This window comes from Anas acuta, chromosome 1 (assembly GCF_963932015.1).
Source record: "Anas acuta chromosome 1, bAnaAcu1.1, whole genome shotgun sequence".
NCBI classification, from domain to species: Eukaryota; Metazoa; Chordata; class Aves; order Anseriformes; family Anatidae; genus Anas; species Anas acuta.
Genome location: NC_088979.1, coordinates 190716450 through 190729821, shown reverse-complemented (window position 1 = coordinate 190729821; position 13372 = coordinate 190716450). Strand labels below are relative to the sequence as shown.

General features: G+C 41.7%; 1 protein-coding gene across 1 annotated transcript in view; it reads left to right on the top strand.

Annotated features, from left to right (window-relative positions):
* The window catches only part of CDHR3 (cadherin related family member 3), a 33275-nt gene that overhangs the window by 4823 nt on the left and 15080 nt on the right, over positions 1-13372 (top strand). The window contains exons 4-11 of the mRNA XM_068669782.1: positions 2051-2136; positions 3330-3424; positions 3530-3634; positions 7134-7282; positions 8574-8763; positions 10466-10634; positions 12179-12278; positions 12423-12521. Of these exons, the coding sequence (XP_068525883.1) occupies positions 2051-2136; positions 3330-3424; positions 3530-3634; positions 7134-7282; positions 8574-8763; positions 10466-10634; positions 12179-12278; positions 12423-12521 (993 nt within the window). The remainder of the gene's footprint in view (positions 1-2050; positions 2137-3329; positions 3425-3529; positions 3635-7133; positions 7283-8573; positions 8764-10465; positions 10635-12178; positions 12279-12422; positions 12522-13372) is intronic.

The following is a 13372-nucleotide window of genomic DNA, read 5'->3' as shown; positions in this document are numbered from 1 at the left end:
TAAAGTTTTGACCAAAAGTGATGGAACCATTTAAAAACGTTTGAAAAAAAAAAAAAAAAATATATATATATATATATATATATATATATAAACATACACACACATAAACACAGGCTTATTTATATCAGTAGATATATACACTATTTTTGATGTGAAGTGACATTGAGGTATATATTGGAAACATGAAGTTTGGTGGGGATGTAACCAGTATACTGTGGGTCCATGTTTCAGTAGTTTGTTGAAACTGGACTGATTTGGAGAAGCAAGATAAATTTAAATAAATGTATGTTTTGTATATGCAAGAGTTTCTTGGGGAGAAAAACAAAGACAGCAATCTGCCAGTGTTTTATACCTGTGTATCACATTTGCACCTGCATGTGAAAATTAAGTGGAAAATCATTCTGAAGAATGAGATCTCCTAGATTGTGATTTATGGTGGTGTAAATGGAAAAAGGCAAAAATTGTCTCCTGCCTGTGGCAGATGGCAGTAAACCTGGCTACCTTTTGGGCTTACCTGAAACCAGTTTTTCTTTCAGACCACATGCAAGGTGCAACAGGGAGAAGTCTGCAATAGCATTAGCAACGAGGCTGGGGTGTCTGAACTCATAACAGCACCTAGGCAAGAACATTCAGTAATTCAACCCTCAACATTTTTTTTTTTTCTATCTGAGAATAGCAAGCTATGGTCTGTTCATGGTAGGCATTTGTAAGTGGCTGCTGAACCCTGTAGATCTGGAAAGCAGTGGTATTATTTAGGCTGATGGCTTGCAGCTCCTGGAATGGTCAGCAGAGTAGTGTGGCTGCAGCCTGGCCATCCAGTGCTGCAGAGGGCAGGGCTTGCTGCAGGGATGGATTTAGCACAGCCGTGCTCAAATCAGCCCGCTCACTAATGCCTTCTGAGCACGTTGACGTTCCCACTTCTATACAATACTTAGTTTGTAAAGCAAATTAGCTTCCCTGAGGGAAAAGGCCGCGTCATCTTCTCGGTGTCAAGGGTGTCTTGCATATCATGGGTGCTGCTGGAATCTAATAATAATTAAACGTGACACTTCAGGGATCGGCACAGCATGAAGCACACTCTACGTGGGAGCTTGTTACAAATCAGTGCATCAGCTTAACTCTCAGCTAGAGCTGCCATAAATTGGTGAGCACAGATGTCTGATCTGTCTAACTGCGTGGCTTTAGTTAACAGTACCAGCCACAATTAGACGCTAATTGCACATTCGTTGGTTATTAAAAAGCATCTCCCTCTCATTAAACTTTATATTCATATTGTTGTCCTCTGGGAACAACTCATTACACTGCTCTGGGATTCCCACTGCTCTGATGAGAAGCAGCAGTCAGCAGGGGTCACAGTGGAAATTAATAGTCCAGAAACGCCAGGTCCAGCAGACACAAAAGGGCAGAAAGCAAATAATGGGATCTAAAGATCTGTTGTTTTGCTAATCACTCTGGCCAAGGAGAGCTAAGCCTGTTGCCTGTAGCCCAGTATGGGATAGCCCAGTTGTGAGAGCTCCTGACAGAGAAAGGAGCTCTCACAACACTCCTTGCACAGAATTAACACCCTTAATAAGGCAAAAGTTCAAGCGCAGAGCATCCACTATTTATTTACCTCACAGATGTAAAGAAAAAGCATAAAAGATGAAGAAAAGCTCTGAGGTCTCCTGGCAGGGGACAAGGGTGGTTGTAGAGGGGATGGGAACATAGCACGGAGCTATGTTCTCCTATCTGCATGGTAAAGGCAGACACATGTGTACTCCATACCCCACTGAGCAGCTCAAGGAAGACCTGATGTATAGATCAGCCTCCCTAAGGCATAATTCAGATTGCATCTATCAGTGATGGTTTTCTGTTTACAGATAAGCATTTTTCCTTTTAATCTTTCGAGTGTTTTCTTCACATTTCCTGTGATGATTTTGGAATTACACCGGTGAAGTGAGAACACACAGCAGTCAGTAATATGCCTGTACAGCTTTAATTTATCAGTATGTTTGCTGTTGTGTCCTTTATTCTTAACCAATTAACACTTAGTACACTTATATCTGTGCAGCTGTAACTATCTACATCTTGGAAGGTACACGGCCTGAATGCATTTACCAAGTTTATGCAGCTGATCCTGAAAATGGTGGACTCAAAGTAAGTTGAAAAAAAACAACCAGAGATGATATTATTGACTGTTTCTGAAATGCTTATTGCTAGCATCTTTCAACAATGCACTTCATCGTCAGGAACACAGGAAAAGGTTTTGTCAGGAAAAAAGAACCATTTTCAATAATAAATTGAGAAAACCCAGCCTCAACACTTGGGCTCAAATTGTATTTTGATTTCTCAGCACTCCAAAATTAAGGGGTATTGAAGGCAGAATTTGATATAGTTAATCAGAGATACAGTAGAAATCATGTCTCTCTTTACAAAAAAATAGCTTGCAAAACATTTTTAGTAGATGAGAGTGATTAAATGTAAGTAAAGTTTTTAATATTGTGTCACGGTGTAAATTCTTTCAAATGAGACGGTAAGGAAACTGCTTGCAAGGCAACTGAATCTCATTTTTGTGACAATCTTAGGGCAAACTGTGACCCCCAGTTAAGAAAATGGATTAGCAGATCTGAAAATACTCTTGATATCAGCAACATTCCTGGAAAGTGATAACTTTGTTTGCAGAAAGGAGAAAAGTAACTGCACTAACCTAAGAACCATTTTGTAGCTTTGCTTTGTTGATTTTTGTGTTATAACAGACAGCATGTACAAGAACAGAACCTGAAGATGTTAATTCCACGTGTAGCATTATTCAGGAGAGCAATTACCCTGACATCCATCCTCAGGCTTTACCCAGCCAAACCACCAAGCCCCCGTGGGCTGGTGAGGAGGGAAGCAGAGGCGAGGGGATGTATCTCGTGCACTGGTACGGTTACGGTACCCATTTGTGTTGTGCAATGCACAAAGTATCTAAAGCTACGTGCAGATGCTGACCACTGTGCGAACACTGAGATCACACTCCCTCAAGCACCCCATGAAAGTCCACTTACCCTTCCCCAGCCTCTTCCCTTGCCTGACCCCCCAGACTTCATTGCCTCCTGCACAGCTCTTCTTTAGTCTCCCAAATCCAGCCCCAGCCCTTCTCTCTCCTCCTGCATGGAGGTACTCTGCTGCCACCCCAAAAATGATTTTGCCAGCTGTGTTGTGGCTCTGACCTCTATGTTAAATTCCGGTTGCAGGTCTGAGATAGTAGGAGACACTGTACCTTGGCCCCTTCTACAAGGCAAGGCAAGAACAGAGGGATGCTTTAACAAAAGGATACAAAAACTAATGCACTGTGCTCTTCATTTCAGTATTCCTCGCTTCCTGCATCAGTGCCATTCCTGGTCTTGGAAAATGGAAGCATTTATTCCAAAAAAGTATTTGATTATGAGAAAGATCCACATTGGTGAGAATTTATTTAATTCATGTGCTCTTTTTATTAGCTTACAGTAGGCAATGTTTTCCTACGTAGCCATGGAGTGATTCTTGTTTTTTTTTTCTTATTTAACAGGTACTTTTTAAATATAACAGTGACAGATCCAGAAGGACTCAACTCCACTAAAACAGTGAATATAAATATAATTAACATCGATGATGAAAGACCTTACTTTACCACGTGAGTGAAAAACTTCCATTGTAATGAAAATGTAGATGTTTTCCCAGCCTTACTGCCCTGGCACCAATGGGAGGGCATAATACAGGGCAAGCTAATGTAACAACACAGTACTACTGAAAACTGTATTTTCACTTTGTCATGAATCCTGTTGTTTTGCTGAGAAGATTTGCTCTAGTTTCCCTTTTTTATTCTTATTTGTATTTTTAACAGTTTTAAGTTTTCCAGGTTCTGCCCTCGTGCTAAAAGCAACCAAACAAGCTTGTTGTGCTTGTAAGCGTTTAGAGAGGTTAAAGCTATGCAAAGACCTGTGGACAAGTTCAGACAAAGACATGAGTTTTACTCTGTGTGAATACAATCATACAGAGTTTACCCTTCATGCAGATGTGCATTTCACCATAATGATGTTTATTCATGCAGAAATGTCTAGACATAAAAAGGTCTCACTTTTGATCTGTCTTTTCCTCTTCTTCCCAGACACTTACACTTGTAAATGATCCCAGTGCTGTTTGAAACGTTGCCATCTCTTACTGTGTCATAAGCAGGAAATTGTTGTGTCATAACACACAAGTCAGAAATAGCTTTTGAAAATTAATGGAGCTCTAGCTGGAAGCAGGAGCATTGTTGAAAATTTGCAAAATGGGAGAGAATATCCATATGCTACTAGAAGGCTATTGTGTGGTGGAAATACAATGGGTGATTGTTTCTGAAGTTGGAGCCTGACAAATGCAGTTCTTACAGGGTTGGTCTGATTACGTTCTTGATTTATCTTCGTCACTTTGCATGAGGCACTGACTGGATTCTGGACACTCTCTTTACCTCTCCTGATACTGAAGCTTTACAAGGTCCCTGCCAAGAATATTTATGGTGGGTTCTCTCCTGATATCTATGCAAAGAGGGAGAAGACAGTGCAGCACCTGGGCACGCCAAGAGGTCTCCAGCCACTTGTTTGGAGCAGTCTTTTGGCTGCCTTGTGGGGCCTGAGCAATGCACAGCTCCTGGGCTGAGGCCAAGGAGCTGGACAGTGCTGGGTAAAGGGGTGGAGAATCTGAAGAACTAGAAGAATAAAATATTAGAAACAGACATGGATTTTTTGTTGTTGTTGGTACTTATTTATGACTTGAATTTCATGCATGCAGTAAGCAGTAGGGTTAACAGCTCTCTCCACATTACTATACTGATACAAGCAGGAGGAATCCACCTCCCAGGCCCAAAGCCTGCATGGTTTGTTCTAGACTATTTTCTCCAAATGTTGCCCTTTCTGTTTATTTATCCTTATGTCTGGAATGATGAAGGAGCTCTTTTAAATATTTATCTATTTGTTCAAGATAACGAAAGCTTCAGTGACTGGAGTATCCCTAACACCTCACGTCTAAGGCTAAGATGTAGTATGGCACAAATAAAGCTTGGTATTTGTTTGAATCTTTTCCGCTTTAGATTGACACTACAGTCCAAAAATAGAAGCTCGGTTTGTAAAGAGCTTGAGATTAAATTGCACTTCATGAGCTGTCCTCACTGTGCACATGCATGCCCTCTCCCCTGCTAAAATGTGAGCTACATGCTGGGACTATGCATTTTCTGACACTATAATAATTAGTGCTGGGATGGAAGCTGGGGAAACTTGACAAGTTAGAAAACCTTCTTTATTTTCTCCTGATCAAAGCTGTCAAGAACAGAGTTTCAAAGGGCCTTTTTAATTGTTCTCACAGTATATGTAGGCACATCTGTTTTTGGTGTTCACAACACTCCATCGGCATTTCAGCCTTTTGAAATTCTGGATGTTAAAATCAATGGAAAACTCATGGAGCGAGGAAAACAAAGGAGGAGACAAGAAAACAAACATATGCTTCCTTCACAATTATACTGTGGCGTCCAAAAGGTCTGCTTGAACCATACTGTAAAATACCACAGGCAGGCGGCAGGTAGATCAGCAGGACACAGCCCAGATGTAGCTGTGTAGAGGAGGCCCCAGCTCCACAAGCACTCTGTGCAATGAGTCTGGGCAGGGCTGATAGTTCTAGCTGTCTCACCAAAACCAGCGAGAGCTGTCCCTCCCATATCCCCAGTGATCAGAGAGGAGTTTTCAGGAGGCATTTTTGGTAGCAGTGATGGAGATCTGTTGCTGTTTGTTTTCTTTCTGAGTAACTGCTGAGCAATGGGAGAATAAGGAAGCAATCCAACACCAAGAGTGGGACAGAGCCTTAGTAAGTACACAGACTCCACAGCCTTCACAAACACCTTTTTGTTTGTTGCTGGCTGACCGTTAGGTGTTTTTACTGAGAAAACTCTATGTGATTTGCCTGCTGTATGCTTTCCTCTTTTAACATCAGCTGACAGAACAGCTGAAGTACTGTGTCTTCTTAGCCATTCTTCAAATTGCAAGTGAAGACCTGGAGGCATCAGATCTTCTGCTCTGCCTCTGCAATTCTCTGCTCCAGTTGCTAAATGCCCCATAATGCTGGGTTTCAGAGGAAAACAAAGGGCTCATGTTTTCCTATTGCAGGAACTATAGACTAGTCAATTAGCTACGTGGTGGCTTGGAAAGTTTAAAGTGCACAAAAATGGTTCGGTCTTGAAACATGCTCCTAATGCTTTTCTGAACTGTTGAACACTTTCAACTCCCTTTGACTTTTGTTAGCAGATGTTTTGTGTGTTTGTGTGTTTCTGTGGAATAAATCAGCCCTCATAAAGTCCTTGCAGAGTTTTTGCGTGCTTGCCTATGCCTGCTTTTACATGTGGTTCAAGTACCATAATTGCATACCTGAGTACCCATGTGAACATGCAACTGCAACCATTACAAGCAATCCTGCACGATTGCCTGCCAGACCGTACCTGGGACATAAAATTCACTCACTTCATGGGAAATCTGGGAGCACTGGCATATCAAACAGCAGCACTAAAGAACCGTTTTCTCCATGTAAAATGAATCAGACAGATGTTGCAGAGAATTTGGAGCAACATCATGAGGACATCTGGGGGACACCCACAGCAGGGCTCCCTCTTGCCTCTGCCTGCTGCAGGGCCAGCTCAAGCTTTTCAGTAATACTGTTGTCCCCCAGATGCCTCCAGCATTCATTCCAAAATACAATTAATTGCATTAGTGCTTCTATTTTTGTTTTTGTCTTGCAGAATGACAGCATGAGAGCAAGTGGCTTTACAGGCTGGTGGCTTTACAGGGAGACAAACTGCATGACTTAACAGCCCCTTCCATTTTCAGCTTCCACAGTTCTGTGAAAGTCAAATTGCTTTTCCTGTGACAAGTTGCAGGGGAAGGGAAGGACACTTGGTTGTGTGGCTTTGTCATGCTTTATGCCCACATTCCAGTTCAGCTACTGCTACAGGTCCAGCTGGCAGAACCAGTGACTGGGATATTTACCCTGACATCTCCCAGCCCAGTGTGGCCATGGCTCTGCTGCTACAACTGGCTGCTCGGCTAAGCCTGTGATCAGCTGCTCCTGCAAACACAGACATGCCTTTTTCTGAATTTTGCTTTCTCTTGTAGAAAACAAAGAATCTACAGGATTCCAGAGGAACAAAGCCCAGGGACTGTGGTTGCCAATATAACAGCTAAAGATCCTGATGATGAAGACTCTCCTAGCAGACTTTTCTACAGCATCCAGTCTTCTGTCCCATATTTCTCCATAAATCCATGTAAGACAAAAAAAAAACCATATCTTCTAATACACCCCCCGCCACACAGCAAAAAATGATTTTGCCTGAGTTTCTTGGTAGGTTTTTAGGGTCAAGTTCTTCCATTAGCTGAACAGGGTTAAATAAGATATCTTAAAGAAAGTAGACCAAAGGTGACTTATTGACAAATACTGACTGGAGTCAGTATGGCTGGAGGTTGATGATGCCTTGCATGGAAGTGAGATCAGCTGCCTTCTTTTTAATCTCTGGGGATTTTAATCTCTGTGGTCCTTGTGGGGCTCTTGCAACAGCTGCAAGTAGATAGACCACAATTTGCTCTCTCCTACCTGAAATCTGCTCTAGCACTGAGATGCACGGCAAATCTACACCTCAGCTTCATGGCTCTATTTATGCCCTTCCCCAGGCAAGGCCATTAAAAAGAGTTACCTCTCTTGTGCTGTTTCTATGTTCTGTGGGGTGCACACACCACTGACCTGAAGATTTTGCTTCTAGGGCTGGCATTCAGTGACTGCTCTGTCCCTCACCTGCTATTGTTTTAGAGCTGCTTCTCACAGCTGTAAGAGATGCCACGCAGCACAGTGCTATGGGGGATCAAGATGATCTTTCCATGCTTTGGATTCCCTATGTCCTTTGGCCATATGTTGCTACTGCCCCCCTTAATTGCACCCCAAAAGGCAGAGGATATACAAACTGTTCTTCACCTCCTCAGTACTCTAGGAATAGTATTGTGCTCTGCCAGAACAATCTTCTCTTTTTTGGACAGAGGCTAACAAAAGTGAAAAAAAAAAAAAAAACACACACACACAAAACAATAAATTAATTGCATGGCTGACCAGAACACTTGGCAGAAGCTGAGAGCAGATCTGTTGATGTATGAGTAGATTTAGAGGTGCTGAAGGATGCTTGAATGACAGCAGCAGAAAGTGAAGCCATTTTACTAGATAGAGAGCAAGGCATTAGGAGCTCACTCTCCTTGATGGTCTGCAAGTGCACTCAACTCTGACTTGCCCTACCTATTTGAGAGTGTAAGGGAAATCTGAGGCCTCTGCTGAGGCCACCACTGGTATGTTTTTGAGCAATGGTTATTTATCCATGGAAGTCTTACACAGAATTTTCAAGGCCATCGTGTATTGTTTTTAAACATAACTAAACCAGCCATGATTTCCACAGAACAGCAGAATTTTTAGTCTGCCACTTGTCTGATGAGCTCTCCTGTCCTTCCGTGTGTACACCATGAGTTTTGCTATCTCCCTGAGGGTGAGTATCTAACTTCTGGCTGCTTTCTGCCCAGCAACTGGACTGCTGCAGGTGACCAGGAGAATCGACAGGGATGTCCCTCCCCTGAAGCTCCACCCTAACATCTCAGTTATAGTGCGGGTGGAGGACAGTCCCAGTGGTGGCCATGCCAGTGAAATGGAGATCATCATCACTATTGAAGATATCAATGACAACCCACCAGAATGCTTTCCCTCTACCTTCAGGTATCGAGGCTCTTGTTGCCTGAGTGCCCCCTCATTGCCCCAGCCCAGTGACATGTCTAGGGCACATCATTTAGGGTCCTCAGACCTACAGCTAGATGTTCAAGTGGATATTTAGCATTAGCCTTTGAAGGTTAGTGTTCACTCTAAGTGCTTTAGGACAGAAAGTTCACTTTTCTGACTTGTGCAAACTGAAATTTGGGCTAAAAATATCTCTGTATGGTCAGATACTGTATTTATCTTTCTCTCAGATACCAAATTCATTAGGGTATCAGAGCCATGTGTTTTACAGAATTACTTTTCTGACCCATACAGATCCAGGCTCCTCCCTTTTTACTTTATGTTAAACTGTGGGGAATCACTCACCAGGGAAAGCTTGCCAGGCAGTTCTGGAGTTTTATTTTGAAATTTCTAAGCTTCTCTTCTGAATCTGTTTCTAGTGGCCTCCATGGTGTTTGTCTCATGCAGTCCATAAGGTCTTCAGAGTCCAGATCACCTCTTGTCTTGTATCCTCTGTGCACAGTAATTTAGCCATGGACTTTTGCTGTGGCTCTGAACTCTCTGAGACCTTGTGATGATCAGCTGGTTTACGTTTGTAGATGAGGATGCGGCGTTATCTTCATTTTATAGAAATAATGAGGTCAAAACCGAGCAACAGAAATTGTCCATCTGAAGTGTCTGACGTGCCTGTGCTGCAATCTTTCAGGGTACACAGCACTGCATAGTGCAGTTCTCAAAGAGTTCAAGTGCACACGTGGTAGTTTGACTGTTCTGCAGGTAAAAATCCAGTGCCTCAAGCCAAGACCCTCTGCAGTGAGGGATTCCTGGTTAGTGGGTATCTGTTTAAACTGCTTGCTCACTAGCTAATATAAACGTCTTGCATTTAAATCACGTAGTTTTGTGGACTGGCAGGAAGAGAAATGAATTCTTTAGAGCACTGCTTGGTTACAACATCCATGACAATAACAGAACAGTCTCATTGTTATCCAGTGAGCTCAAACTCTGATCTAAATGAAACAAAAGTTTTGGGGGGAGAAAATGAGATCAACTAAAGAACTACAGTTCTGCACAAGGAAAAAAAAAACATCAGGTCTTAATGACATTAGGACATTTAGTTAGTTCTTCAGTTTTTTTTGTTTTGTTTTGTTTGTTTGTTTGTTTTTTTTGTACTTAATCCTCTTGATTAAAAAAAAAATGAAATCAACACCTTCTGTTCCCAATTCCATCATGTGCATCACGGGGACCCTCACTGCCAGCAGCAGGGACAGAAACTCTAGCTTCACAAAGCAGGAAAACGGTCCAGGTATTAGTTAAGGAGAAAAGAATGAGGTTCTCTTCAAAAAAACACAACGCACTGAAGAAATGAGTGTTGTAAAGACATTTTAAAATACTAATTAGTAATTGAACTAATTACTAATTAGTAATCTTGAACGTTAAGATCTCGTGGCAGCTTTTGAAGTGAAGCGGAATTCCAAGTTTTTGGTTTGGGTCTGGCTAAATGTTTGTGTCCTGCCCATCATGCAGGGCTGTTATCCACCACAGCATATGGTTCAGATTCTAGGTTGCTTCATCAGCTGTTGTCTATTTAGATCTAGGATTTCACTTAGAAAATAAATGGAAGTCAATGTTTTGGCATGTAATATATGAAGAGTTCAAGGGGAGAAATATAAGGAGCTCTGATGGGAAACATGTTTCTTTTAAACAGGAAAGAGATAAATGAAAATACAACTGCTGGAACATTTCTTCTTGATCTCAGAAATTACTGTAAAGATATTGATGTTGATGTACCAAACAATCTATTTAATTTCACCGGATTATCTGGTTTTGGAAGCAATAACTTTGCTCTGGAGTCTACTGGGTCCGGAAGACTTGTGGTCAGTCATTTGTGGCTTTATGTTAGATTGTCTCATTAGAAAAGCAACTTATGAAATATCACTAAGTCATTTCTTACTTTGTTGTCTGAAAAAGAAAACAGAATTACTGTAATTCATGTCACAGTGGAGTGAGATGGGGAGAATGGCTGTTTTGACTAGATGTGAGCTACGTACCATTTGGTAGGATGCTTTCTATGGATCCTACAGAATTTGGTGAACGGAAAACTGTCTTCTCCCATTTTGAATCAAAGTGCTAGATATGACTGAAAAAAAAAAAAAAAAAAAAAAAGATTTGGGGGTAGTGGTGGTATGAGACACCAGCTTTGAGATAAATAAGCAGAGAAATCTGATGTTGCTTCATACCCATTTATTCATGACAGACCATGGAAGATCTTTGGTCTTCAGCAAGAAGAAGCAAAATACTTGAGAAATCCCAGACATAGGAACTGCTTCCCAGCTTCCTTGGTCAGAATTGTAAAACCACTTTGTGTGATAAAAATTCACGAAAGTGTGGTGGATTTGCACGTGTGTGATTTTGCGTGTCAAAACATGGCTTCGTTATGCTAATAGCTGCTGCAATATTTGCATTTGCCAGAACCCCCACCAGCTGCTGGACAAGTGCAGTGGTGGTTGCTTTGTTAATTTAAAAAGAACCACAGACAAGTACAGAAAAAAGGAGGCATCACAAAAATTAGCGAATACAAAGGCATTCTGCCTAAGAGACAAGGGTGCTATAGGAGCGGTAAAATAATTTTGTATGGTTTACTTTGATTTCTAATCTGAAGTATAAATGTTGATGACCATTGTCCTTATCTGCTTCATCTGCCAACACAAAAAAAAAAGAGAGTTTACTTTTCTGCACAGGACATTATTGTTGTTAGCCTTTCGATTACCACGTTTGTGTAATGTAACAGGTTATCTGAAGTGTCCCATCCCTCCAGGAGTTTCCCTACTGACAATAAACAGTGGATGCCTGTGCTTTAGTGCTTCTACCCCAGAGTTTATGAGGCTCCTGCAGAGAGACAGAGCTCAGGAGATGAGGATTTAAATCTCTGTGTGAGCCACCGCTTGGTAGCTACTTGGTTCCTGGACAAACAGTTGTAGCCGAACCTGATACCTATAATACAGGTCTGCAGGAATGAGCTGAAGGAGTAACTATTGCAATTTAGCAATCACAGATTCCTACTGAGCCAACAAAGGGCACAGCAAATAGCCAGCTCATTAGATACACTTTGAACTAACTAGGTAAGAGGCCAAGACCTTATCCTTCAAACGATATAACTTCCTGCACTTAAGAGGAAGATATTTTGTTGGCAGAAGGAAAGAGTTCTGAATTACCAAGAGACACCAAAGCGTGAACGTAAAGAAAAAGCCTGAAATTCAATCCTGTAATTGATTTATAGCCTGTATTACTCCTGCAGGGCAATTCTACATAGTCAAGAGGGAGACCACACTTACAGAATGCTGAAAAAACTAATTGCCATCATGTGCATTGTGACTTTATGTGTAAAGTGTAAATACAATTGTGTTTCTTTTTAATTTAGATGACTGGAAGTATTGATTTAGAAAACCCAGCTAATCTAGGAGTTGAAGTTTATTCTTTGACTGTCAGAGTGCGAGATATTGCCTCTCCTCACTACTCAAGCAAGTATCCCTTTTACACTTTTTTGATATTTTCCTGTGCTGTAACAGCATGGAGAGAGGAATACCATATGTATTTTGAATATATGCATGAGAAAATTTCACAGCCATACTTAACTATGATTTAATCTTCTGTTATATTTCCAGACATCATTTACATTTACATCAGGATAAAGCCAGTGAATGATTTTTTCCCAGTCTTCGATAGTTTATCATATGAATTTAATGTTCGAGAAACTACTAAAGGTACAGTAAGTAGCACCTACATGATAGAAATAGTGTTGTCATGCTGACAAATATATTTTTGCTCCAAATGTATTTTCATTTCTTTGAATAAGGAGAACGCCTCAAAGTTCTACTTTGACTGGGGTCTCACAGTACACCACCTAGTAACCCTAAATAGACAAAACTGGCAAGAACTCCAATTGTACAGATGGAAACTGAGACACAGACAAATTCAGCAATTGCACAAAAAATCTGTGACAGAGCCAGGAACTGAACTCAGATTTCTTGTTTTAGACTGTCTTTCTGCTCTTGCTAAATTAGCCTTTTGGAGGGATCATGATGGTATAAAAAAACAACAACACTGTAGACCATGGCACAGATGAGAGAGCCTTGTCCCAGAGATGGTGTGAGACTGTCACTTCACTGTCCCTTCAGACCCAGCTCACCTCAGGTGCAGCAGGTGTCCTGGATGTGGGGTGGGATAGGGATGCTTGGATGAGGAGCACGTGCTTCACCAGCCAGTGCAGCTCCTCATGCTGGAGACAAGGTCCTGTCCATTCCTACAACAGCCCAGGACCAATTGCTGCAAACGTGGCCTTAAATCTGTTGCAACTGAATTTGAAAAGGTTCATGTGCTTGACTCCCACCTCAGTGCCCTTCCTGCTCCTCGATGAGCCCTGCATTTTAAGTTTGTGGGGCAGCATCTTTCCTTCTTGGTAGTCCTCATATGCCAGATGTGACCACCAGCCTATTCTGTGCTGTACTGCTTGGCATGCAGAGGGGTCGACACAGGAATGGCATCTTCCCCAGCTTCATCTTCTCCCTCATCTGACCTGATGCATTGGCTTCCTTCTGTAGGCTGAGAATACAAT